General features: G+C 41.6%; 3 protein-coding genes across 5 annotated transcripts in view; 2 read left to right on the top strand and 1 right to left on the bottom strand.

Annotated features, from left to right (window-relative positions):
• The window catches only part of kdm6a (lysine (K)-specific demethylase 6A), a 51,372-nt gene extending 44,277 nt beyond the window's left edge, over window positions 1–7,095 (bottom strand). Inside the window, exons 1-4 of one of the 2 annotated variants that reach the window (XM_085383966.1) lie at window positions 6,464–7,095; window positions 6,253–6,316; window positions 1,614–1,722; window positions 1,280–1,329 (exon numbers count right to left, since the gene is read on the bottom strand). In XM_085383966.1, the coding sequence (XP_085240092.1) occupies window positions 1,280–1,329; window positions 1,614–1,722; window positions 6,253–6,316; window positions 6,464–6,633 (393 nt within the window). In that variant the 5' untranslated portion in view covers window positions 6,634–7,095. The remainder of the gene's footprint in view (window positions 1–1,279; window positions 1,330–1,613; window positions 1,723–6,252; window positions 6,317–6,463) is intronic. The other variant, XM_085383965.1, reaches the window with a different exon arrangement.
• Window positions 7,096–8,183: 1,088 nt separating this feature from the next.
• On the top strand, window positions 8,184–11,204 carry fundc1 (FUN14 domain containing 1). The gene is made up of 5 exons (XM_085383969.1): window positions 8,184–8,225; window positions 8,693–8,843; window positions 10,072–10,147; window positions 10,234–10,362; window positions 10,467–11,204. Exons 1-5 carry the CDS (start codon window positions 8,210–8,212, stop codon window positions 10,542–10,544), a joined length of 450 nt encoding a protein of 149 aa, XP_085240095.1. The 5' UTR covers window positions 8,184–8,209; the 3' UTR covers window positions 10,545–11,204.
• Window positions 11,205–11,340: 136 nt separating this feature from the next.
• On the top strand, window positions 11,341–26,467 carry efhc2 (EF-hand domain (C-terminal) containing 2). Of its 2 annotated transcripts, XM_085383967.1 has the most exons (15): window positions 11,341–12,040; window positions 12,298–12,486; window positions 12,712–12,862; window positions 13,598–13,821; window positions 13,970–14,218; window positions 14,887–14,994; window positions 16,027–16,165; window positions 16,849–17,014; window positions 17,136–17,278; window positions 17,414–17,610; window positions 17,814–17,947; window positions 18,677–18,871; window positions 19,724–19,816; window positions 24,537–24,636; window positions 25,990–26,460. In XM_085383967.1, exons 1-15 carry the CDS (start codon window positions 11,999–12,001, stop codon window positions 26,104–26,106), a joined length of 2,247 nt encoding a protein of 748 aa, XP_085240093.1. In that variant the 5' UTR covers window positions 11,341–11,998; the 3' UTR covers window positions 26,107–26,460. The 2 variants fall into 2 exon arrangements, with proteins under 2 accessions (XP_085240093.1, XP_085240094.1); XM_085383968.1 differs by lacking the exon at window positions 12,298–12,486 and having other exon boundaries at window positions 25,990–26,467.
• The last annotated feature ends 1,260 nt before the right edge of the window (window positions 26,468–27,727 follow it).

Here is a 27,727-nt window from a genome sequence, read left to right as displayed (position 1 = left end):
GATTATTGTGGACTTCAGGAAGCACACAGCCCCACTCCCCCCCATCATCCTGACTGACACCCCCATCACCTCTGTGGACTCATTCCGCTTCCTGGGTACCACCATCATCCAGGACCTGAAGTGGGAGCCCACCATCACCTCCGTCATCAAGAAAGCCCAGCAGAGGATGTACTTCCTGAGGCAGCTGAAGAAATTCAACCTGCCAACACGGACGATGATGCAGTTCTACACTGCAATCATCGAGTCCATCCTCACCTCCTCCATCACCGTGTGGTACGCTGGAGCCACTATCAGGGACAAACAGAGACTGCAGCGTGTTGTGCGCTCTGCTGAGAAGGTGATTGGCTGCAGACTCCCATCTCTGCAGGACCTGTACACCTCCAGGACATTGCGGCATGCAGCTCGGATCTCAGCTGACCCTTCTCACCCTGGACACAGTCTGTTTGACCTGCTCCCCTCAGGCAGGAGGCTCCGGTCCATTCGCACCAAAACCTCTCGCCATAAGAACAGTTTCTTCCCCTCTGCTGTTGGACACATGAACAATAACCATATGACTGTTCCCACCACTAACACATGACCCTACGCTGTGTCACTGCATCATTTCATGTTTGGCACTGATCACCACCTGCACTCATGTATATATCTTTCTACGTAGCACTCATAATTCTTATTCTCATGTATATATCTCATGTATATCTCATGCACATATCTTTCCACGTAGCACTTTTAATTCTTATCCCTACTTTTATTTTTTCATGTCTATTTAAGTGCTATTTATGACACTATGTTTGCACTGAAGCACCGCAGCAATTTCCTAATGTTGTAAACCTGCTCAACATTTGGCAATAAACCCCTTTCTGATTCTGATTCTGATTCTAATATCAAACTGTCAATCACAGTATCTACTCCAGCAGTGGCTCTGGACTAGGAGTGAATAATCTAAAGCAGGTTGCTGAGGCGCATTTTACAGGCTAACTGTCAACCAGTCAAGCATTGTTTGGTATGCGCACACTGTTTAAGGACAATGACATGCTGAACATTCTTGCATCTGAGCAGCTGTTAGCCTCTACCGCCCCTCAGTACCTGCAGCGCATTTAAGGCACCGTTTCTGATGCTGACCTGTACCTTTCTGCCAGCTCAAAAACAAAAGCAGTAGAAAAATCGGTAATAGGGGATGTTGTGTATCCCAGAAAAAAATCAGTCCTAGCAAATTAAAACATAAATAAATGAATACAGCTTTTTAATGGCTGTGTTACCTATAAGAGTCATGAACGCTTACCTTCCAGTAGTCCGACTGTGAATTGAAGTACCTCTGGTATGCAGATAATGCTAAATATAAGAACATAAAGCAGAGAGAGGGAAAGACTCAACAGGATGTAAACAATTTGTGACAATGTTAAAAGCTAAAGATATTTAGCTCTGTTACACTTCAACGCTTCCCAGCAGGAAAGCACAAATGACCTAATCTGAATATTTTATCATCAACATTTTTTCAAGCAGAGTAAAGAAACAAGAGTGAAGTCAAATTTTTACTGGGAAAAAAAGATGTCTTAGTGGATCCTAAGAAGCAGATTTGACAGGAACAGGGAGCCATTTACACTCTGGTCTCTCACCTTTTGAATAGTCCTCCAGCAGAAGGTTGAAGTGTCCAAGCTGGCAGAAAATGTCAGGGTCCACTTTCCCCTCTGCTTTCAGGATGAGGGCATCATAGCAGCTAACAGCCTAAATAAAAAGGTGATAGCAATGAAGAGTTTAAAAGGGTGCGACTGATAACAGTAAGGTAGATGTTCAGTTTGTCCTGTGCATATTACAGAGACGTTATGAGGCTATAAAGGACCGATATGACCAATGCTTAGGTCACCGGATGAGCTTTATTGGAGGTAACGTTCTGACACAGTTGACTCACATACTATCAAAGGGATATCCTTTTCAAACCTTCTAGACCTGCTTTGCATAGTACCAGCTCTGTGCCCAAATATGGACCTGGAAAGTCAGTATTTAAACAATGGCTATACAAATTATGCGCTTTAGCCCGCGCTGCAGTCACTAAGGACAAATGATTGATGAGTATGACTGTGTGCGTACATGAGAGGGTAAAATAAAGGCGGAAAAACAATTGTATCATTTGGAACCGCTGAAATAAATTAAATGTAACTCAACTGACAAAAATAAATGGTAAGTGAACTGAACAGAGTGTACTGTGAATTTGGGCATACAGAATACAGTCTTGTTGAGCTGGTAACAGTCACAGAAAATAAATTGTAACTTGACTGGTGCTTATATAGCGCGTTTCTACTCTGCCTGATTACTCAAAGTGCTTTACAGAACTTGCTTTATACCAGCTACAACTCAACAATAGGGCTGCCACAAACAATTATTTTGATAGTCGACTAGTCACCAATTATTTTTGCGATTAGTCGACTAATCAGATCATCATCCATTGGACGTACAGCGTACAGCTTATTGCACCAGCATGCATCTGCTCTTATATAACTATCATTAGCTTACAGCTTTAAGTGTTTCAGGTATGTGCTAACTAAAAATAAAGACAAGATGATAGTTTATTAAATTTTAATGAAATTTGCAGATTGTTTCATTGGAGTTTAATAAACTCAGCCGTCTGTCCCTTGCTATCTAAAATATAACAGGACACTGGAGTATATTCTCGAGCATCTCACACTTCTGAGAATCAGTTGTCTGCTAGACGTTTATTCACCTGTGTAAAAACTATAACTTTAATCTCAGCCAACCGATTTACTCAGGAACAAATAAAATACTGAAAAAAGCCAAACAATAACATTTTTAAGTTATCTAAGTGACTTATATATGTTTAACCTGAGTAACGAAAGACGGCTGTGGGTTCGTAAACGATTTGTTGGGAGTCCGGTGTTCTCGCCGGCTCTAGTGAGCCTTGAATCCCGGCTACCTATCAAGCTGGTGGATAACAGACGTCTCCGAAAACGTTGGAGCACTTTTGAAAATATGTGGCGTCTTGATAAACTGAAGTTTACACAGCTACATTCTCGCCTAAAAAATATGTTAAACGTTTATTTTGTGACCCAGAAAGAATAATAAGAGTAAAATTCAAACTAACTAGCTGCCGCCATTGTTGGGATAGGTTAGGCCACGAAGTATACACCCGACCCATCCTTCAAATCTGGGGAAATGAAGGGCGCATTTGTCGGCCGCATTTGTTGGAGTCTTCGAATTTGGACAGTCTTCGTTGTGTCGTTGTAACGTAATCAGCCTACAAATGCGGGCACAGGAGGATGCGGTTTCTGAATTTGGACACAGCTACGATACCGGACACTGCTTCTTCTTCTTCAAGGTTTAATAGCAGCTGGCATCCTTGTACATGCAGTGCTGCCATCTTCTGTTTCAGGCCATTGTTACACTCTTAAATCCTACTACTTATTCCTGCGTCTTTTGGGATCTTACAAAGTTTCAAATGACGCGTCAACTATTAAATTAGTTGTCGATGATTTTAATAGTCGATGTAATCGTGACTAGTCGACTAATCATGGCAGCCCTACTCAGCAAAGAACTAACTTTATCACTGTCAGGTTATTGTCATGTGATGTGACTCAGATCAATATTTGAAACACAGCAAAACTATCAGTAGTATTTATCTATTTACAGTTTAAGGCTTTGTCACAGATGCTCCTTTTAGAACCTGTTCTAAAACACTGGTACTATCATACTGATGGAGCTGAAGCTGAAAGCATTGATCTCAGTGGCTACTGGAGAAGTCACTGCAAGAAATATAGGCAGAGCAAACTACAGGTATCTTACCACCTTAGTTTTCTTACAATAGTAGATGACCCAATGTCTGCAAGCAGAGCTACCCAATAACTAGCTCTTAAAACGCTCAAATTGAGTCTAGAGGTCTAATGGGAACCAAGGCAGAACTGGCTACACACCAGCACTATGTTGGTGGAAAAGAGGTAGTAGTGGATAATGTTAGTGCAAGAACTGGAAATCAGCCTGGTAGCAACAGCCAACACAGAATGGTTCCTTATTTTTGGTTTTGGTTCTTGTTTTGCAGAACTCGTGAGCAGCACTCCATCCTTCTGAATCCCATGCATGTCGGTCTAGCATAGACACTTTTTTCCCCTGACAGGTGTACTTTGCAAAACAATGATATCCATCTCACTGTACGGCTATGTTGCGTGCACAATGTTGCTGCACTGTTTTTAGACAGATATAATTAACTAGCTGCACTGATTCTGAAACCTGCATAGTGTTTATCTGTGATCAGTTCTACTGCTCTGCAAAAAAGGCAACCTTCCATATATGTATGCTGCTTGTTTACAGCAGAGGTATATTTTTCAGAGATTCTGGCAAAGTACTTTTTCAGATAATTGACTCAGTATCTCTTCGTTATTACAAGACCTTATGAAAAAAAATTGAAAACATTATTCTTGTGCACCATGCACCTTATCTAGCGGTCTAGAAGAAAAACATTCCCGCATGATTCGTCACTGCACATACAACTACGCTAACATAAAAAGGGCTGTGATGTATCATTAACTGGTTAAAAATCCATGCACATTGAAACTATTGTTGTTCTGCTCACGAATTCTGCTTTTGGTGCAGCAGTGAAGTCTGTAGAGACGGTGTCAATCAGCAAGGACCACTTTTGAAACCATTTAAGCAAATTATATACTCTACGACGACAAATCTACTTGTTTTTAATATTCACCATTCAATGAACAGAGCATCGTGCAAAGAATTAGTCACACCACATTTTAAAATGGTAGGATGCGGAAAGAATATAAGAAGAATTAGGTAAAGCGCACTCATTTTGGAAGACACAACTGTATTTAATGGGATACAATCTAAAACACCATCGCCAAGAAAGACTCAACAACCAGACGTTGTAAGTTTAACGTTATGATGTTGAACGGTCAGGTTGTCCAGCTATCCAGCAGAGTATGAAGGACAGCAACACCACAAATGTGCAAAGAATGAGTGTAATGGCTCGGCCCTAATCTGAAAGTAGACCCTGACAAAACAACGTCCCAAGAAACCGCTTCAACAAGAAACCCAGAAGCCACATGTTGAAGACACATCCAGCACAGGCAGCTCACCTGTAGTAACATTGACTGAATGAGCAGGGTTGATGTGTTTGCAACACACACCGTGAAATCAACTGTAAACCCTTCTTTGCACTTTAATCGTGCACCTTTGTTCTAAAACACTGAACGCCACCGTCGTTGTATCTTTTAAGCGAATGGTGGTTAGCCTAGCCACCGCTGATAGTTAGCCAGTCACCTAGCAAACCTTTGCTAGGTATTTTCTCCCTATCCCCGCCATCTTGCGCCAAGTTGAGCAGCCATTATTTTTGCAAGCTTAAATTAATACCTAACATTGTGTTTTTCATTCTTAGTGTTCTCCAGGTTATGCCGTAATAGCTAAAAGTGAGAGCAGGAAGGGGGTAGGGGCGGGTAACCACTGGACAGTTAGCTGCTACATGCTAACAGAGTGAGCTGACGCACAAACCAAACTCTACCTGCCGTTACTGAGGAGGGGACGGACGACATAGTGCGACACTGATATTTCTGTTAACGCCTCTCGGTAAAAGTCAAAAAAGTCGGCGTTTACCGTATTATTAGGCTCGCTGTAATGCTTTTAGATACGAAACACCAAGTTGGCTTGGTAGCAAAGTATTAAATTTGTTAGTCCTACAGTTTACAACGTGTGCATGACTATCTAGCAATACTTAACTAGTAATAACCACTGTAATACGTTTTTTCACCGATACACGTGCCTTCCACTTATTGTGAGTTTTGTTAAAAGCAATATTTTTGCAACGCCAAGTATGTTTTCAACACTCCATAAAACGCTATGTACATGGTACCTACTCTCAACTACCGATGACACCACCGATTTGAGCAGGGTGGAGATTCCCATCTCCCTGCAATCGTACTGTAGCCCTGTCGGCTAGTTTGGGCATGTTTAATACTAAACATAGTAATAAACATAGCAGAAATACACTCGAGTTGGCTCGCTGTGTACCTGGCACTGTACGTGTTGTCTTGCGAATGCAATGATGTAAAACTGAGGGCTGGTTTGTACATTCAGCCCGCAGGTTCAGCTTCAAAGTTGGGGAAATTATGGTTTGTGTATGTCGCTGCTAGCCTTATACCAAGAGTGGCGTTGGGAGGTCTGTACCACGTATTTCATATGGGATATGCACTCGTCTGTGGAGATAACGGAGAGCGGCAACTGTGATCCTATTCTGTGGCATACCTTTAACAGCAAGGCCTTCGTTCTGGCGCCATCTTCTTGAAGCCTATGAAATCCAAACAGTGAACTGCAAGTAGAGGACAGACAACACAGGCGGTTCCGTATTACTTGGAGGGGAGGGGGGGGCAATTGTTGTTTCCAACTGCGCGAAGAAAATTTATTAATTGCAAAAAAACTAAGCGAATTAAACTATTCACACAATAGAGCGTCTAACCTGTCAATTCCGACCAAGCTCTCTTTCTCTTGCGCTGTTAGCTTCGGAAAGTCCTCTTCGATTTCAGTCGCTTTTCCCGACGCCATTTTCTCCTCGTCATTACCAGCAACGCCGAGACTCCGGGCAGCAGCAGAGGCAGCGGCGGTGAGCGACACTCCGCACGATTTCATGGAAAAGAACTGGGAAAATCAACGGCACCGAGCAACTCCGCCAAAATGCAGTCACAACGAAAGTGTTGCACACCTATCCAGGATTAAAACGGGGCGTAGTGTAATTCTTGCCAAATCCTCAAGGAAATGATCCCTTCAAGTTATCTTCCACACTCCTCATTGTACATCAAACTCAACGTGTATTCCAGTGCCAATTTATGCATGAAGTTGATGTAATGTTGGGTTGTAGGACTGAGTGTTATTTTATAATATCGCAAACTTCCCCAACCATCGGCTCAAAGTTGTTGTAATTGTGTCACACAGGCAAACGCATGCCGCCACCTTCGACACGCCCTCTGCTCATTGTGCCCAATCAGCACGCGGCATCCGCGGTCACGTGGTGGTCTCCTGTTGACGTGTTGCGAACACGCGAACGAACACGCGCACGCACACATCAAATCTGTTTCCAAGTCCCGCCTCACGTCCTGCGATTGGTTCTTCAGGCTATATTATGATTACGTAACTGTTTTTGTAGGTAACGTATTGGTTAAAATAACTGTCATATGTGCCAAGGGTATTTGTTGCAACGTCGCACATGTACTTTTTGACTGATAGATAGATAGATAGATAGATAGATAGATAGATAGATAGATAGATAGATAGATAGATAGATAGATAGATAGATAGATAGATAGATAGCTCAAGAAACTGGGAACTCATTTTCCTCCAAATAACACAAATAAACATGAATTTAAAAAAATGAACGACTGAAGAAACTGTGAAATGAACCATAGAAAGTAAACTAAAGTGAAACAGTCCAGAAAACTATAACTATTCCCTTTTTGAAGTTTTGTGCCGTGTTATTTATCTGTTTTTTAAGCTTCAGGAGGACGTCAGTTAGCGAATGAACACAATGCCTTGGTGTTCCAAAAAAGATATAAACAAATCCCATAAAAAATAAAAAGCTATATAAAACTTAGTAATAACATTTTAATATATTTACTATCGATTCTTTCTTTTGTTTGTCTGTTTTGTCTTTTTCTACCACTAGGCACACCGGGTTATTACGAAACTCATTCATGGAGAATTCACGGCAGAATTTCTTCTGCTAACTTAATAGTGCAAAAATAACCTAAATAAATGAAACCTGTTATTGTCAGGAATTAGTCAGGAATTGTTTTCCTAATATCAGTTAGGAAAATAGGGGGCTAACCATCTCCACTTGGAATGCACTCATTTAGAGTTATTCTTAAAAAACAAAATAGTCACAACCAACACACCTTTAGCTGCCCATACCTGTGTCCTAACAACCTTCAGTGCACTGAGTGTATTGGAGGTCACGCGAAACCTGGATGGAGTTGCGAGACTGGCAAAATCTCCAAATGTTTCATAAGAAACAAAAACATGTATTATTATTATTATTATTATTATTATTATTATTATTATTATTATTATTATTACTACTACTACTACTACACAACGTATAACATTGCAGTATATGTAGGCCTGCCCATGTCTCAGTTTCTTTTTCACTGTCAAATTTATGCAAATGACGCCGGACGTGAAAGCAGCTGAGGACAGACCAGTGCACTCCAAAATGGCGAATAGCAAGGGTAAGGAGGCCTGCAAAGTTATTGCATGTTATTCGGATCCAGGACGGTCTCGACACCGTGGGTGCATTTAGTAACGTTCGCGTTGCTGCTAAGAAGCCTTGAAGACGTTTTCCCGTTTCCTCTGTAGCGTTGACTGTGTCCTGGGCCGCACCATTTACAGCTAACATTAACTTTTCACCTGTTAGCTTTAGTTATGTAGTCATGCTAAGTTATTGTTAGGCCCATGAATTTTAGTAAGTTGTAATGGAGCCCGTAATGAAACTATTGGTATCTGCCTCTGTCATGATAAATCTTAAGTAAAAAAGCAGGAAACTACTAAAATTGATCGTTGAGTTATGGATAATAGCGTCCAGAATCGTATGTTGATTTTGTAGCATTAATATAACTGTGCTTGTAAGGCTTCTCGCCGCTGCATTCATTGTTATTTCATGCTAGCTGTCTTTTATTTTTTCTTGTATGTACACAAGTGGAAGATGAGATTTACGACAAGGTCGTGGATCTGACAGAATACGCTAAACGTCAGCGATGGTGGAACCGCCTTTTCGGAAAGAATTCCGGCCCCATAGCTGAAAAATACTCTGTGGCCACACAGATTGCAATAGGTGGAGTGAGTGGATGGTAAATATTCTCATTAAAATTATGCTGCCTTTAGCGTAGTAAATATGAATGGCTGAGAAACACCCCAACGCAAAATGAGAAAATCTCAAGATTTAGATGGTTATAAATTGCTCTGTGTCTCATCTTGTTTACAGTATATCTTCTGTTGGCTAATTGGACACGGATGTCTTTATTTCTGTACTGCGCAAAAATCTCTAGCCACCCCACATTCCCCTTTCCTAGGAAAATATGAAATGTGTGCAGACAGTATTTGAAACATGCAAACATATATACAGTATATAAGAAAAACAGAGTTTATACAATACTCATGACCTTTTAAGTGATCATGGTCATGAGTATTCTTCAACAGCCCGAAGTCTCCTCAGAAAGCTTTCGTCTAATTCCTTTAAGCACTCTTCAAAGATAGTTCTTCAAAGTTCTCCTTTGAATGCTGTTTGTTCCATTCTTTGTCATGATGATCTCACACTGCTTCAGTAATGTTGAGGTCCAGGCTTTGCACAATCAGTGGCTGACAGCGTTCCACTGTGTTTTTTGTTGTTGTTGTTTTGTTTTGTTTGGGGTTTTTTTTTTGGGGGGGGGGGGGGGGGGGGGGGGGTTATCCAGGTATGCCTTTAGCAGCGTGTATGGCAGCAGTTTCATTCTTTAGTTTCAGTTTCCAAATCAGACACTTTAGAGATGACATTGGGTGGTGGATCAAAGATCATTTTCTGTGTTCATGAATTTATTACTTTTGACAAGTTATTTACAACCCAGTTCTTGTGTCATTTGGCATACCTCAGAACTTGGAAAGGAACGTCCAAAGAAAAACATTAAAAGAGCATCAGAAGGGCTGGAGAGCTACTGCTCAAGGCCGCTTTAAAAAATGACCAGGAGGCCTGGCTCTTTGGAAGTAAAATATAAGGAAATGAGGAGTAGCTCAAAATGTTTTGTACAGTATTGTATTACATATAGTGCATGCTCATCGTGCTGTTCACGTGTTACTGTAGCAGAGAGACAAAATTGTATTTTGCCATCACTTAAGAAAACAAATTTCACACTCCCAACTTTATAACTCTGCAGTTAAGGTATCTTGCAAACAGTGTCTTAGTTACACTTTATCAGTGGAACCTTTCACATCATGCAAACCTTATGACAGTGAATGGCCACCTTACAATGGTCATTGTTAGGCTAACTTGTGTCATTATTATTGTTAGATCAGCTACTAGGCTCTCTTTTCAATTTGCCTTAGGTGTGCAGGTTACCTCTTCCAGAAGGTTGGAAAAGTTGCTGCTACCGCAGTGGGGGGAGGTCTTCTGCTTTTACAGGTATTATTGCATCGCCCTGCATAAATATGTGCAGGTTAAGCTTTTCAACACATTGACATTGTTTTCATGAATCTGTCTTTCTTCAGGTAGCTAACAACAGTGGCTATATCCAAGTGGACTGGAAGCGAGTAGAGAAGGATGTCAACAAAGCTAAGAAGCAGTTAAAGAAGGGAACAGATCAGGCAGTCCCTGAGCTCAACACATTTGTTGAGAAGGTAATTTTGTTGTGAGTTGTCTGGTTGACTGTGAGATCATTTTCACCCTCCCATTACAACGAAAAAGTGACTGTGTCATATGAAATATGGTTTGTGTCTTTCAGTCCAGAGAGTTTGTGAAGAAAAACATTGTCGTCACAAGTGGCTTCATCGGAGGATTCCTGCTCGGCCTGGCATCTTAGGACCTACCGAATGAGAAGAGTTATTGGGGTTTTTTTGTGTTATGTTTCTGATGTTATAAAAAGCTATAGGGGATAATTATAAGTCTTTGCTGAAAAGTTCTCAAGTGTTTTAACAGCAAGTGACCAACAGATACCAGTTTAGCTTGGAGCTCTGTGTTTTTACTTAAGCTGCATTGCAAACCCCTCTGTTTATAACACCATACTTGTTGATATAGACATGGGACTTATTTATTAGCCCAGAATGGCCATCTTGAAACACTCCAGTTTTAACGCCAAATAATAATACATATCATGTAAATTAAATCAAAAAAGGAAACCCAGCAGAATGTTTCTGTTATTATGTATTTATTAAAAAAACAGGACAGTGTTCCAGAAGGAAAGATTTCCCATTGTGGTTGTGCACAGTTGGGGCAAATAGATTTCAGTTCACCTACACCTGGCAGGGGATGCATGTCTTTAGGGTATTCCATCAGTGCCACTGTTAATTTTTATATTTTGGTTTAACACATTATAATCAATCATCTTCAAAGTAAAAACTGGGTTACACCAGTCTTTGCGGTCTCTGTTTTTTATGGTCTATTATGTTTAGCATCGCTTTGGGTACTGAAGGCTGTGGTCTGACTATTATGTAAGTAAATAAAAATAAAGAAATATGTTTAATTGTGTCTAATTCAATTTACAGTGCAGTTTATTTAACTGTACAGATGAAGAAACCTAGTCTCGGATGCCTTTGAAGTCTGTTAGTATACATTCATCCATGCTTTGGTTTACTTTCACTTGGATTTTGTAAAATGTTTTAGTTTGCACTTATAATTAGAAACAAAAATGAGCTGCTACTCTGGCCATTTATTTTTGTATGCCCTACAAGCATAATAGTTTACAGTTTACAAGGAAACAGGATGTGTTATAATGTATTCTTGAGTCCAAGTTAAATTTTTGCAGGATGTGTGTGGCATACATTAAATTATAATTTCTTAGGTAGACACAGAGGGCTTTTAGATGGCGTAAAAGTTCAAGCAAGAATTATTTCCAAATCATCAGAATGTACAGTAAACTCTAAACAGCAAGGTATTATTTACAGGGATAATTACTTAATTACCTTAGTAGTGGTGGTTATATTATGCCAACTCTGATACTATTTGTAAACTTTAATATATAAATAGTACATAAGTACACAGTTTACGCTCTGTTGCACTTTTTAACTTGTAGGAAAAATAATGTGTTTATAAATTCTTTTTTATTTAATTGGCTATGTTAGCATCAAAATATACGATGAACAGCAATAATTTGAATATTGTTATGAAAATAAAAATATTTCATTGGTTCTTTTTGTTGCTAAGAGACGTGTCCCCAAAAGACGTTTCCATGGTAACAGACCAATAACAGACCGTTGGAACTTCAGGGCCGCTGAGTTTTATGGAGAAAGTAATCCAACAGTTATAAGTATTACCACCATGGCTTTACCGTTTCTGCCAGGGAACTCTCCCAATGAAAGAGTAAGTTTACGACACTTCGTATGTTTCTCGCAAATTACCGAGTTTCGTTAGCAGGCGACTTCCTTAGCTAGAAACTAACCCCAGGTCGCCTGTTAGCTAGAGAGCGCTTAAGCTCAGATAAAAGTGGTTGTACGAGTGGGTGGGTGATGTATGCTGTTTAGAAAGCGCTTTGAGTACTCAGGCATATAAGAACCAGTCTATTTAACATGTTTTTAATAGAAAGTGCTCAGATATACTTTCTCCTTTCTGTACCACAGCTGGGGAAGGAGAGATTCCACAAATCCCAACATTTTAACTATTCCAGTGGAGTCCCTATGCTGGTTGGGTCTGAGAAGCCAGGCATTGGAGGAGAACATTTAGTTGGTCAGGAGATTAAACCAAAGTACTCCGTCTATCCCATAGGAAGTGGTACCGGTTTACCACCATGGGTAACCTTTGACAAACAGGTGAATAATAGAAACTGATTTTAATTCTCCACTCAGACAGACATGGTATAGCTTTATGTTATTTTTTTTTTCATGTCTGTTATTAAGGTTTAAAGCTTCCAATATCTTGTGTTACTCATTCAAGTAAAAAAAAAAATTAAAGCCTGGTATTTTTTAAAGCCTGTAATCATTTCGCATTTGTCATTTGAGTAATTTTAGCCACAAAATATCATTTTGTTCTTCTAGGTTCTGTGTTTTGATGCATACTTCCAGGAGACTGTACCTGAGGCTCAGTCTGAGACGTACAGAATCAGAAAGTGTAAGATCTACTTCTTCCTGGAAGACGATACCATACAGGTTGTGGAGCCGGAGTACAAGAACAGTGGCATTCCCCAAGGTGTCTGTGATATAACAGGAAATATCTTGAGAATATTGCTTAAATTCAATTACAGCCTCAATAAATAAATAAACAATGAGACACTATGCAAAATATAAATGGAAACAGAATAAAATGAGTTGCAAATCTGATAAACTCACATTTTACTCATGATAAAAACTTGTAACATTTTTAAGAAAAAAATAAGGTCACTTTTGAATTTGATGGGAGGAAGATGAAGAAGAAGAAATTCAAATATTGCATTTTAATTCGTCTGACTACAGATGCAGTCTACTTTGCCTCTCTAAATTTTAAATGAGTGTTTGCTCAGAGAAGATGGTGGCGTTGTTCACATACAGCTTCTTCTCTGCATGATTGAGCTTTAACCGTTTCTGCCAACCATTTGTGGAAAGTGAACAGTGATTTCTGGAAGTGTTCCTGAGCTGATGCAGTGATTTCCATGATAAAACCATGCCTGTATTAGATGCCTTCGGGGTGGCGATGATCATGGGCATCCAGCATTGATTTTCAGCTTTGTCTCTTGCAAAAAGGCATTTCTCCAGACAAATATGGGTTTATGAGTTTGTCAGTGATTGCATTCTGTTTTAATTTACATTCTATACAGCATCACAACTCTTTTGGGATTGGGTTTGGATTTTTGTTAATCTTCTGCTTTTTCCCAAGTGGCCCAAAAATCTGCAATATGATGAGAGTTTCCAGACTCATTTGTTACTGTGTTGGTGATCCCTGTCATAGGAACACTCATTCGTCGCCACCGTATTCCACTGCCTCCTCCAAATGAAGGCCAGTTCTACAACCTGTTCCATTTCAACATCAACCAACAGATGAAGCTGCACTCTCGCACATTCACTGTGACTGACTGTGACTCTTTCACAAGGAACTTTCTGACAAAACTTGGGGTGCACGTAAATAACCCTACAACTGTACCTGAGGACCCCTACAGCAGCCTACGGGAACAGGTGGGCATCCGAAATACATTTTTTGTTGTTTGTATTTTATTTTAACTCTTTTTTTTTTTTAACTCTGTCGAAATATTTTTTAATCCTCCTTTATTTATTTTTTTTAAAGAAAGTTATAGCGAATAATCTATTTGTTTCACGCTTTCAGCTCAAAAAGAGTATGCAGCCACTTCGGCCATATGAGAGACATGATACGCTGAAGCAGTTCTTGGACCATGACCGCAAAGTCCTGCGCTTCTACTGCTTCTGGGATGACTCACAGAGCATTTATGACTTGCGGGAGCTCATACTGCACTACTTCCTGGTTGATGACACCATAGAGATCCGGGAGGTGATCCCCCCAAATTCTGGCAGAGACAAAGTGAACAAATTTCTTCGTCGCTGCAGACTACCTAAGGTAGGTAAAGCAGCGTGATAAGAGCGCGATAACAGCTGTCGAGAAATGAGAGAGTAAAGAAAAAAAGCACAGGCAGGGTTATACAAAAGGATAAATAAGGGCTTTTTTGAGCTTGAAGTTTTGCTATTTCTTTGTTTTTGTTAACTTTTAAAGATGGTTACTCCTAACCTAAAGGCTTGCAGTGTCCCTCTTTCTGGTTGTGTTGCTTCTTTTCGTCTTCCTGCTTTCATGGAGACCTCATTCACTCTGACAGGACTGCTTTAGCACCCAGTTTCCCTCAAGCATGTAGGCTTTCTCCTCCAGTTACTGACTGACCAAGCTTAATTAATCCTGAAGGACATCCAGGCATCAATCATGTCAATGTATAACTATGTGTTTTCAGTCCAGTAACGTTGTTTGCTCCGATGCCTTTTTATTAAATGTCAGCCTTAAAGGTTGAGCAGACTTTGCCATCCAGTGGGAAATCACCGTGTCCTTAACGACAGATCTCGTTTCCTTCTTCAGTCTTATTTTGTTGATCTGCTTCTCCCTCTCTCTTTCAGTCTTTTATCCGTCTTTTTATTTCTCTTACCAGTTGTGTGCATGCAGAATGGTATTTACTTATAAAGAATAATTTTTGTTTAACAGTTTCTGTATTTTTCCTGTCCGCACTTGTTTCCCTTTTGCAGCATGTTCCAGCCAAAGTCAAGCAGCCTGGAGAGATAACAGACCGCACGGTGCTCAACGTGCTCACCTCCAGTACTATGGGAAACCGCTACATACTGGACAGCCTCAAAGTATGTCCTGTCTCAGCCATGCTCACACTACAAACATGCTAACGGGATGTTATTTGAGAGGTCACTGAGAGGCTAGGCAGTTAGCGAGATTTACATGAATCTCAGAGGTTAAACCTAAAACGAGCTATTAAGACACTCGATTAGAGTTAGAGGATAAAATATGCGTCAAATTACAATCCAGTAATCCAGTCTAGGGGAAGGCAGCTTCCTTTTTCAGTTAATACAATACTGTGCAAACCTCTTGTGTCACTCCTCATTTCCTCCATATTTTGCTAGGAAATTAGGAAATAGAGGCAATTTATTGAAACATGTGTGTACATATGTGGAAATACAATATATAAGGCAAAAACAGAGGATGTACAAGACCTTGAAAGTCAAAGTATGACCACCTTTATACTTCACAGTCTGAACTCTCTTAGGTGGGTTTTCTTCTAATTTCTTTGACTATCCTTTAGGAATAGCTCTCAAAGACTTTCAAAGTTCTTCTTTGGATGTTGGCTGCTTTTTGTTCTGTTCTCTGTGAAGATGATGCCACACTGCTAAAATGATTCTGCTGAGGCCAGTCCATGACTGATAATGTTCCATTGTGTGTTTCTCTATTCAGATATGCTTTTACTGCGTTGGCAGTGTCATGCTGAAAAAGAAGCTGTTGCTAATCAAACACAGATTATGTTTGACCACACTTTTCTGTATTAAATAATAATTCCATCAATTTTCAGTTTTGCCTGTATGCAACCATCAGTCTTATCAGAAATAAAGGTTTCCTGAGTTTGACCCAAAATAAGGTTTTAAAATGCTTCCACAGAGCGTTAATCTTATTCCACCATTTTTGCTGACATAATTTCTGCTGTGGATTTTAATACAGGATTCTTCGATCACCATGTCCCACTCCCTGTATCCACTCAGCACCAGGCTCTTAATAGATATAACCATCCAATTCATGTGTGTTTAAGTAATTCAATTCAACAAGTAAGATTCTATATAAGTTTTTGTTTTGTTTACTCATGTCATTATCTCTATTCTCACCTGCAGACCGGAGCTGTCCACGAGGAATTCTACAAGGACTGTGATTTAATCATAGGTGGGGAAGTGAATGTGTGGGGCAGGAGAGTAATCCTCGCTGACTGTGATGACTTCACCAAACACTACTACCGCGCCAAATATGGCATCGGTACGGTAAACACTACTGCAGTGCTGTTGATTTCTTTATTTGAGTATTACTAAAAATGTTTGCATTGTTTCTTTGGACAGGATTGTCAACTGAAAAAAAAAATTGCATTATGTATACACCTATGGAATAACTGATGTAAGAAAATGCTTACAGTGACATATTTTTTCCTGGGGATTTTCACTTGTGTCTTGCATTGCATTAATATAAACACTTGGGGGCAGTAAGAGCAAGCATCTGCCAAAGCCGTCTTTCTTGTGGAGGTGATTCCTGAATCCAATGGTACAGGATAGATTTGCTTTCTGTCTATAGAGAGCGCTTATTGCTTGACGCTTATTAGAAAAACAGAAAGTGTTCAACACCACTGATGAACTGACAAAAGACACCTGGGCCTCCAGTTAAAGTTAAAGGCACTTACTCCCCAGCAGGGAAAAACCTTATAGTGTATCCTTGCTCACTGCCACCCTGGGCAGGTTTTGGGGGCTTGCTGCATTAGTCACAGTAGGAAACAAGACAGAGGCCCCGCTGACAGGTCACTGTGATGGAACTGTCCCTTCTTGCTCTGAGTAGTCAGGGGTCAGCTCAGGGATAGATGACCTGTTTCGTTGTGATCATTTAAGCTCTCCTCCTGGGTTTATTTTCTTCTTTTAAATGTTTTGTCTCTTCTTTCTTCTGCTTCCTCTTAGAGGACTTCACCCCGTTGCAGTACAAAGCTCCGCCAGCCCCTAAGCCCCCGAGACCTGTGCCCCCCTACAACGGCTTTGGCTCAGAGGAGGACTCGCTTAGCTTCTGCCAGCACCTCCTGCCCAAGCCACCACGGAAAGACTTCCAGAAATTTATGGCGAAAGACAGGTTCGATGAGTTTAAGTCACAGTCACAATCAAATTAGTGAAAGTTTTTTATCTCTACTCTATCTCTCACTATATGTGTGTTAGTGCTAGCCCCGAACTCTACTGTGAGCCTGTCTCCACAGGTATGGCTTGGACAGTAAAGTGCTGAATTTCCAAGCTAAGATGATTACAGCTGATCCAGTTGACAGAGAGCGGGTCTTCATCATCTCCTTCTACCTCTCCAATGACACCATCAGTGTGTTTGAACGCCCACAGAAGAACTCAGGTAAAAACTTTCCATCCTCATTTGCAACAGAAACACTCGTAGGACCTGAGATACAAATCGATGACCCGCATGGTTCGGATACATGTAGTTAAGTATTACAGAAGCTTTCTTTCTACACTCTGTCCCATGTTGTAGGTGTTCTTGGTGGTAAGTTTCTGGAGCGCGGTCGTGTAAAGAAGCCAGGCCAGGAGCTGTTTAAGAGTCAGCTGTCTCAGTACTTTACAGCTCAGGATCTGTATGTGGGAGCTACCCTCTGCCTTAACAGCATCAACTTCCAGCTTCTGGATGCTGATGAATACACATTCAAGTACATGGAGCAGCATGCTGAGGAGGTAAAGAGGAAAAATAAGAAATCAGCTCAAGCTGGTTTTAGTTTTTTGTCTCGGGGGCATGAAGCAGTCCGCTTTTCCTTAAGTGCTATTATTTCCTTAACTGCATTTCGTTACCCTGTACCTGTGCATGTGCAATGACAATAAAGTTGAATTCTATTCTAATTCTATTCTATTAAGCATGTTTTCTGTGTTACCCTTTAAAGTTTCCCAGAGCCAACATGGGCATCATCATTAGCAAACTAAGGTCCCTTCCGGAGGAGAAACAGTGTGAGATCAGGAAGTTTCTGACTCTCAGTGACCCCAGCAACACTGGCTTCATCCCTTTTGAGTCGATAAGGTACAGTAATGAAGCAAAAACACTTGCAGTTTAATCTCTAGCCCGCAAGTGTTGAAGTACGTGATCAATGTATTCAGTTCTCCAAGGTGAAATTACTGCCAGCCCCTCCTGTTAGCAGAGTGTGGTAACTTGGACGAGACCGAGAGAAGGGTTCTAGTTCCCAACCATAAAGTGATGAAAAGGACAGTTAATCACTACATATGTGGAGTTTAAATAGTGATTTACTGGAGACTAATTTGTTCCTATCCAATTCTAGGGATGTAAATATAATAAGTGACACATGAAAGCAAAGAGAAATCCTGTGCACAGTATATTAAGGGTGTTTTCACATCTGCAGGGTTTAGTCAGTTTAAATCAAATTCTAAGTCGAACTCTCTTCGTTTTATGGAAAATGGAGAATAAAACAGTTAGTATGGGCCAGCTATAAATTGAATGTAAGTTCTCCATGTTATCCACTCAGCGAGAACATAACCTCAACCTCTTTCCTCTATTTACTTTTGTTGCTCCAGACACATCTGACCAATAAGCATACTACACGTTCTCACTTATTTTGTAGCAACACATTTTGGTTCACTTGGAGTTCCCCTTCGAGTTTTATCTGGTAACCAGAAACCAAATCTTCGTGTTTACATACTAATGAGCTGATTTGGAAAACAACCTTAAAGGATTGTGAGATGTGGGTTAATTCATTTGTCATCAGTTTTTGTGTATTATTTTCTCCCCACATAGGAGCCTGCTGCTGGGACTGGACTGCAATCTGTCTGAGCACGAGGTGCTGGTGCTGGGCCGGTGTTTCTCAGAGCGCGAGCAGACCCAGGTGGACGTGGGCTTGATGCTGGCTGTGGCCCAGGACTTCCTCAAGAAGAAGGCCTTTGAAGAATTCCCTAAAATGGCCAGAGCATTCGCGGATCACGATCGACACAAGTAAGGCAAAATACTATTGCAACATAAACACAGACACACACAGAAAAACACACAGGCAGATAGCGTCACAACAAGGCATCAATCGTGCAGCCTGTGGCCCCCATACCTCAGAGCAACGATTAGTTCCAGCAATGCCATAGCGGAGCATGGGAACCAGATGGATCCTTAAGACCTGTTTAGCCCAGTGCGCACGCGCGCGCACACACACACACACACACACACACACACACACACACACACACAGTCTCCTGAGTCTATTATGTGTGTTTTTCATTGTCTGTCACCTTCATTTTGTTTTTGTGCATAAAATCACATATTTAATGCGCACACACTGCTCATCCACTTGATAGGACCTTTAACCCACTTTTGCTGATTTGTTTATGTGACACAAGTGTAGACACCCTTGATAGGCATCAACTTGTTCATCAGCGTCCCTGTAATAAGGAAGGCATGACAAGAACGGCGCCTCTGGACTCGCGGTCATTACTGTGGAGAATAAGTGTTCTTGCAGGACAGACATCCTCTGTTTTACACACATTGTCCAAATACGATATCACTTTAAAACGTTTTCCACTAGCACTGAATTTATGTCAGTCCTTATGGGAATTACATGTACTTTATGTTAAACTAACAACAAAGGCCAGCTCATGTTGCTGCTGATGGCACATTGTCTCTGATGTAATGTACTGGCCTCTAACCAACATGTTTTGTTTTGTTTTTTTTCTTAGAGCCTTTCTCAAATGTCTCTACAAACAGCAGGCTCACAGCCAATGCGAGTCTGAACTGTAGCTGCAGCTTTTGGCTCTACCATATGTTGGATATGTTGTGCGCTTGTTTTGTTTTTTTCTTTAGGACACAACGTCTCTCCACAAAAGCGATAAGGACCATTTGTAAAGCTTTCCACCTTCCCGTGCCCAACAGCCTGCTCGAAGGTCTTCTCAGCAAGTAAGAGCCCACAAATCAGTTTAGTGTAGAGCAGTTCAAGGTCCCCTCAAAAATGTCAGAACATTTTCAGAAGGCTTTTCAGAAAGGTTTATTTTCACCGAGGTGAAGTGCAGTCCGCAATCTGTGCCTGGGATTGTTCTTGTCATACAAAAAAAATCTCTACCGAACTGAAAACCACAAAAATTAAGAAATGGTGCCTTGTGTTACGTTCTGGTCCCGGCAAGTAAATAAACGTAACAAATAGTTTGCCCCACTCACTTCCCACCCACACACAAACCCCAACAACAACACCTTTTTTTAAGTATTTAAGCAGCCATTTATTTTCATCAGCAGTGAGCAATGCCAAAACAATAAACAAAACTCCCTATAAAACAATCCCTAGTCTTCCCTACACCAAAATAAAAAGAAGCCCAAACAAAAGACAAGTCACTTACCTAACTATCTAACGAAAAACAGGAGAAAACTTGTTCAACAAAAGAAAACGGCTTCTCACGCCTACTAGGCTGCGACAGTGAAAGTTATACAGCAAAGGAACAAAAAAAGTGACCGCCACTGGTTAACTTATTTACAATTATTTACATGGCAAGGCTAGAGGTACACGTGAATACTCCAGCCTGCACTACAATGACACAACCCACAACTCTGTGACCGAGTCAACGGGGTTCCAAACAGCACTCCCAGGTGACTGTCATCCGGACGTTAAGTACTGGAGGTGGTCCATCAATTATCCAGTCGGAAGGTGTGTAGAGACTCCACCCAGATACCTAGCAGCCACGCCCAGGTGTCCACCTCCTAGGAGAGAAAAAAGGGAAAATACCGCCACCATCCTCCGGTGGGAGGCACAACACCAACAAACACATCACTGGGTCATAACAGTTTCCCCCACCCAAAAAAAATCAAACATCCAACCCCACACAAAAGATGTTTGATTTACGACCTAGAGAGGGCATCAGCCATAACATTCTCTAAGCTCTTATATATTGGATCTCAATGTTGAAATCCTGTAGGAGTAAGGACCAACGCATGAGGCGCTGGTTGCTGTTTTAGAAATGTTCTAGAAAAGAAACAGACTGGGTGGTCAATGCTATTTTCATCCTCCTGCACGAGCACTGCACCCGCCCCCAAAACACTGGCGTCCACCTCTGAATCCTTGGCCCCTCAGGAACCTCTTCTCAAGCGCCTCCTTAATGAATTGCGCGTTGGAGGAATCAAAATCAAAGTCTGTGTCAAATGTAAGGGTGGGAGATGGAGCATTAGCCACCATCAGCTGGCCTCTTCTGCGGTCCCTATGCCGTCGAGGTCCTTGTCTTTTTCTAGCAGGTGGCCTGGTTTCAGCATTTTGCTGCTGCTGTTGCTGGGATCCACTCGCACCTCTCCTCTGCCTAAATGTCTTTACACTGACGGTTTGAACAGCCTTTGATGTGGCACGATCGAAACCACTGTTATCTGTAAGTGGTATATCGACTACTTCTGGCGACGGAAAAACTGTGCCGCCAGCTAGATCGTTTCCCAAGATGATGTCAATACCTGCAACCGGTAACTGGGGCCGCACCCCAAGCTTAACCTCACCAGACAAAAACTGAGACGAAAGCTGCACCAAGTGTAAAGGAACCCGTATTACACACATCCTAACTCCCCAGGCTAACACATCCGCCCCACAACAGGATTGAGCTGAAAACGGTAAGACCCCCTCACGAATGAGCGACTGTTTCGCACCAGTGTCTCGCAAAATACTGACAGGAGTCCGCCGATCTTCTCCTATCAAGGAAACAAAGCCGTTTGACACAAACGGCTTAAACTCCTTATCTACTTTATCATTTTCGGGGGCCATCACCTCCCCCCAAGTAGGAGAGTTTGTCTGTAGAAGGTTTATTGGGGAAGGAGATGTACCCTGCCTGGTCATTTCTTTTCTCTTCAGAGCAGGGCAAACCGCAATAAGGTGTCCCTGCTCATGGCAAAAAAAACACACGCGGTTCTCAATGGATGAGGGGATGGCACGGCGGGTGCCCCTTGGAGACCATCTGGGCGGGCTACTGGAAGACGGAAAACTGTGAGCAGGAACCGAAAACACCACTTTGTGTGTCAACACAAACTCATCAGCCCGTATAGCAGCAGCGGCGAGAGTCGTAACCTTCTGTTCGTTTAAGTAGGTTACCACAGTGTCTGGTAGTTGATTTTTAAACTCTTCTAACGTCACCAACTCACGCAGGTCTTCCAAGGTTTTTACTTCTGTAGCATGACACCACTTATCAAACAGAGTTTTCTTTTCTCTGGCAAACTCCACATAGGTCTGGTTGGCGGATTTTTTCCCATCCCTAAATCTCTGCCTGTAAGCCTCTGGCACAAGCTCGTAAGCGCGTAGGACAGCAGCCTTCACCATATCATAGTCAAAACTGTCCTCCAGAGAAAGAGCGGTGCATACCTCTTGAGCTTTCCCCACCAATCTACATTGGAGTAAAAGAGACCACACATCCTTTGGCCAGTGCAGCGCACCTGCGATACGTTCAAACACTGTGAAATACGAATCCACCTCAGTTTCCCGAAACGCCGGCACCATGTTGATGTGTTTACTCACATCAAAGCCACCACCTGGCATCGGGGCCGGTGGCTGCGGAGATGGCGACTGCGGGGATGATGACTCCGGGGAGGGTACCTGCGGGGATGGTGACTGCGGGGCTAACCGAGGTACAGGAGGGCTGGCAGACACAGAGGCTCCCCTCTCTACCTCCAGAGCCCTGATCCTCAAGTGCATAGCGTCCACCTCCAACTGCTGTTTCTTTAGCTCCACCTCCTTAATGCGCAGCGTTAACTGCAGCTCCTCCACAGAAGGGCTAGGCGGAAAAGGGAGATTTTTCAGTGGGGCAGAAACACCAGCAACAGCCCCCAGCTCAACCCCCCCTGCAGGACCCGGCTCACCAAACAACCCCCTGTCCGTCAACTGGACACACAGGAGCTCCCTAAGCTCTTTCTTCTTCGCAGTCAACGGCACAGTCACATCAAAGAATTCAGCAACAAGCAAGAGGTCAGCTTTTTTACACCTGTCCAACTTCTCCGCAGACGGGCTCAGAGTGAAGTCCTCCAACTTAAACTCCATCCTAACACACACACCCCCCCACACAAGAAAAAACCGCCAACCAAGAAAACAAGCCACAAAAAGAACACAAAAGAGACGAGCCCCCAATATGTTACGTTCTGGTCCCGGCAAGTAAATAAACGTAACAAATAGTTTGCCCCACTCACTTCCCACCCACACACAAACCCCAACAACAACACCTTTTTTTAAGTATTTAAGCAGCCATTTATTTTCATCAGCAGTGAGCAATGCCAAAACAATAAACAAAACTCCCTATAAAACAATCCCTAGTCTTCCCTACACCAAAATAAAAAGAAGCCCAAACAAAAGACAAGTCACTTACCTAACTATCTAACGAAAAACAGGAGAAAACTTGTTCAACAAAAGAAAACGGCTTCTCACGCCTACTAGGCTGCGACAGTGAAAGTTATACAGCAAAGGAACAAAAAAAGTGACCGCCACTGGTTAACTTATTTACAATTATTTACATGGCAAGGCTAGAGGTACACGTGAATACTCCAGCCTGCACTACAATGACACAACCCACAACTCTGTGACCGAGTCAACGGGGTTCCAAACAGCACTCCCAGGTGACTGTCATCCGGACATTAAGTACTGGAGGTGGTCCATCAATTATCCAGTCGGAAGGTGTGTAGAGACTCCACCCAGATACCTAGCAGCCACGCCCAGGTGTCCACCTCCTAGGAGAGAAAAAAGGGAAAATACCGCCACCATCCTCCGGTGGGAGGCACAACACCAACAAACACATCACTGGGTCATAACACTTGTTACAATCTTTTCAAGGACATATCTTATAAATATTTAAAGGTGTGTTCTGACCAGAGTTGTTTTTTTAATTGCACTTGAAATTTTGGTTTCTATTTTCAGTTGGTTTCCAGTGTGCGTTTCATTTTTTTGTTTCAGCTTGATTTATTTAGTTTCAGTGTTTAGACTCAGTTTTGTTTTTATTTGTTATTATTTGTGTTGGGGGTATTTGACTGGGTAAGACATATAAGACATCAAGTAGACATCCCAATCACAATCTGCACTAACATCTCCTGATGGTTGAGAAAACTACATTTTAAAAATCTTAAAGACAATTTCTACGTATTTTTTGGCTGCTTTTGTCAGCCCAGAATATTGTTTGGTAGTTTCTGTTTTCTCTGAAGTCTACATTGTTTATTTTTATTCCACATTAAAAAAAATCATACTTGGCTTTACAGTTGTTGTTACAAGTTGCGAAGAAAAGTTTTGAAGTAGTGCAGATAAAGTGCAGAAGATGGGTTAAACTTGGCCCAGGTGGTGTGAATACAGTCCAATATGCATCCGTGCAAACTGAAAATATTTCACCTTTCAACAAAAAATGTATGAAAGCCACAGAGATTCTGACTCAGACTGGATTTTCCAGAAGCCACAGACAAACAGAAAGTACATGATTATTGTAGCACCTTTGGGGCAGCTGGAACTGGAAGAATAAGCAAAAATTGCAGGAGTCTGATAATTAATGTGTAATTCCATCTGTGACTTATTTTTGAAAAGGAAGCAATTCTTAAATTTTAGTTTGCAAAATGGTTCAATAAGCTCCAGCGACTGTGACCATGAAGCACAAAAAAACAGTTTCTCAAGTGGATGGCATCCTTTATTCAGGTTTGCAGATGGAGATGAGATTGACTACTATGCCTTCCTTGCTGGTATTAACTGGTTAGAGCACCCTGCTCCACCCGTGATGCCTGAAGACACCTTAAAGGTGAGAAAAAGCAGGAACTATAAAGCAAATAAAGCAAGAAGAAAGAGTCAATTCAGTGAGAGACAGTAAGTGATTTCACAGCATGTGCACAGATTTTTTAAATAGGGGTAACTGAAAATGAGTTTACGTTCTCCTCTAACCTGCAATCACTCAGTGGATGAGTGAGCCAAAGGCAGAATCAAGTGAGCGGAAAGGAACAGTCATCGGATAAGAAGACAATTTGTGTGTGTGTGTGTGTGTGTGTGTGTGTGTGTGTGTGTGTGTGTGTGTGTGTGTGTGTGTGTGTGTGTGTGTGTGTGTGTGTGTGTGTAAGGCAAATGTCTTGAGAGAGACATACATACAGAGGTGGTCAAAAAGAAGTAGCTCTTCTCTTCTTCTCTCTTTTACTTGTATCTTTCCTGTGTAATACAAATTCGGCATGCTACGCTACAGCCAAATCTAAGCAGAAACAGGTGAGCAGGAGAGATATTCACCAGACTTGCGTGAATAGAACAAGAGTGAAGGAATCTGTGTATGTGCTCACGGTGTGTGTGTGTGTGTGTGTGTGTGTGTGTGTGTGTGTGTGTGTGTGTGTGTGTGTGTGTGTGTGTGTGTGTGTGTGTGTATACTGACACTGTGCTTAATTTATTCTCCATTTTCCTCTGCCATGGTTTCCAGCTGCTTTTTTCCTCGCCTGCTTCTAAGCCCAAACTCATTGCTCAGTCTCTGCTCAACTACTCTGCCGTCCTAAAAAATCTCCAAGGCAAACCCTCGAAGAGACCAAAAATGGCCACTGCACCTTTTTAACATTTTTTAAGGTGTCAAGAACAACAGGAATGTCACGTTGGCAGGTCCAGACAAACTAACTTCTCCTTGCGTGCCTTTTTGGTATTTGCTGCATTCCAGCTCGCTGTTTAGCATTGCTGATTTTCTTATTGCCTCTGCTGTTATCATTCTTTTGTTCTGTTCATTTTACTTTATCTTGGAAACAATTTTAAAAAAAAGTGGAAAGTGCTAAATGGCACTTTTGTAAGCAGGATTTTCCTTTGTTTCCTAGGGTTTAATCAGTATAATGGAGGTAAAAGACAGCCCTCAGTTTTGTTAACGTTTGAAAAAGCAGTGCTATTTTAAATAGCCCTTTTGCTACACTCTGAAATGTTTCATTTGTGCAAAAGTGCATAGTCAAGTCATAGTGCAGAGTCAAGCAAATAAAAGAACAATAAAGGAGAGCGTTATCACAGAGAAGCACAAACAGTCACAGAGGAGAGAAAGAAATAGTAAAATAAAGCTGGACACCAGAATGATCAATTATTTACAACACTAAGTATTTGAATCTGCTCAAAGTGACGTGTGTGTTCCTGTTCCTGTTTCCAGTTTGAAGTCGATGTGGGGTTTGATGGTGGCCGAGCAGCCGTGAAAAACATCAACTACTCTGCCTTCCTGCAGGATGCATTCAGCTTGCCCTCAAACAGCAGTGACACCTCAGCATAGACACATACCCTTACCCCATGGACACAAACACACACACTGCTCATTCCTCAATTAAAGGACATGGTACATCACATAACCAGCCTCTTGTGTTTTCATCATGGGTCACAGTGAAGATGTGTAAAACCACAGGAGAGGTGGTATGCATGTGTGTGTGTACAGTTTGGCAGCAGTGGTTAAAGCGCAAAGCTAAAACAATTGAGTTAACTGGAAAATTGGTGCTTTAGGGGAGAGAAGTTGTGAGAACACAGATGTTTTTTTTATGTACTTGCATGTGTTAGTGTGTGTTTGCGATTTGGTTTGAACTTAACCAAGATATGGTTGAAAAACACATGCTGGCCAGAGCTCTGCTCACAAACATATTGATTAAACAGTATTACCTTTACAAGAAAAAGCTGACATTTGGCAGTCATTTTGTTAATGATACCATGTTGTGTCTGCCTTGCCAAATGATTAAACTAAAGGACAAGGACATAAAAATTTTAGGTACTAAACTTTATCATTTTAACAACTAAATAAGGTTGTAAAGATAAACATGCTACACGTTGTTCAAAGTCATCAGTGATACTCCGAAACCTAACCCTGGGAATTCAGAACATGTAGTTAATGTTTTCGTGAAATTCCTTTCCCAAATCTTGGCAATGATGGAATTTAGAAAACAGTCTGACACACATCAGAAACTATTCACATTTTTACAGGGTTATGGTAGGGTTAGGCTGATGACTAAGCCCTCAGAGGTTTAAGCTGCTTTAACCCTTTGAGGGCTAAGGTTAAGCCTAATTACAGCTCCCGCAGCCTCTGCAAGCTGCTTCGCAACCCTACCTCTACTCCAGCTCTTCCATTTCATAGTATTTATGTTGTTTCTGACTTAATCAGTGTCATGCTTGTTGTCACTGATGCCTGCCAAAGATAAATTACTGCAGACACGGTGGTTAACACATTTGCCTTGCAGCAAGAAAGTCCTGTATTTGAATCCACCAGCTGGCTGACGCCTTTCTGTGTGGAGGTTGCACATTCTCCCTGCATGGGTTCTCTCCAAATGCTCTGGCTTCACCGCCCAGTGCTCCACCCAAGTCAGATTAACTGGTGTTCAAAACTGGCCACAGGTAGGAAAGTGAGTGTGAATGGTTGTCTTTCCGTTGATTTTGTTGACAGACTGGCAACCTTAATTCATAGAGCTATAGAAAAAAATGTACAGATGAGATCAGAATTATTAGACCCCTATGAAAAAAAATGTATTTCCCAAGTACTGTTAAAGAGAGCAATGGGTTTTTAACACAGCATTTTCCAAACATCCTGGTTTTATTTTGAATGCTTACATTATTTTGCTTTGCAGAAAGAAACATGATTATTTAACAAAAAAGCAAAACTAGCAGCTTGCAGTCATTTCTTGTAGTTTTCAATAAGTCTCCTGACCAATCGCAGCTCACTCTTCTTTGGCAGATCTCAAGCTCCTCCAGATTTGATGGTAGTGTGGCTTGGACCTTGGCCTTCCGTTGAGTTTAGGCCAGGCCACAGACTTTTTAATGGGATTCAAATCAGGGCTTTGGGGAGTCCAATCAGTAACATGTCGTTGGAAGATAAAGCGACAACCCAGGCCAAGTTTTGCTGCTGACTGCAGTTT

The sequence above is a fragment of the Rhamphochromis longiceps genome, linkage group LG16 (genome assembly GCF_057381845.1).
Source record: "Rhamphochromis longiceps isolate RC_006_pf linkage group LG16, R_longiceps_female_GT1.1, whole genome shotgun sequence".
Lineage (NCBI taxonomy): Eukaryota > Metazoa > Chordata > Actinopteri > Cichliformes > Cichlidae > Rhamphochromis > Rhamphochromis longiceps.
Note: the sequence above shows the minus strand (reverse complement) of the source record. Positions and strands in the feature narration are given on the sequence as shown.

What these genes read in the sequence shown, in the direction of transcription:
- fundc1 (XM_085383969.1), top strand. An exon ending in ATAGGTGGAGTGAGTGGATG is followed by an intron (nt 8,844 to 10,071) that starts GTAAATATTCTC and finishes AATTTGCCTTAG; the next exon opens with GTGTGCAGGTTACCTCTTCC. An exon ending in GAGGTCTTCTGCTTTTACAG is followed by an intron (nt 10,148 to 10,233) that starts GTATTATTGCAT and finishes GTCTTTCTTCAG; the next exon opens with GTAGCTAACAACAGTGGCTA.
- efhc2 (XM_085383967.1), top strand. Translation starts at nt 11,999, where the DNA reads ATGGCTTTACCGTTTCTGCCAGGGAACTCTCCCAATGAAAGA. An exon ending in ACAGCAGCCTACGGGAACAG is followed by an intron (nt 13,822 to 13,969) that starts GTGGGCATCCGA and finishes TCACGCTTTCAG; the next exon opens with CTCAAAAAGAGTATGCAGCC. An exon ending in AAATTTATGGCGAAAGACAG is followed by an intron (nt 17,015 to 17,135) that starts GTTCGATGAGTT and finishes CTGTCTCCACAG; the next exon opens with GTATGGCTTGGACAGTAAAG.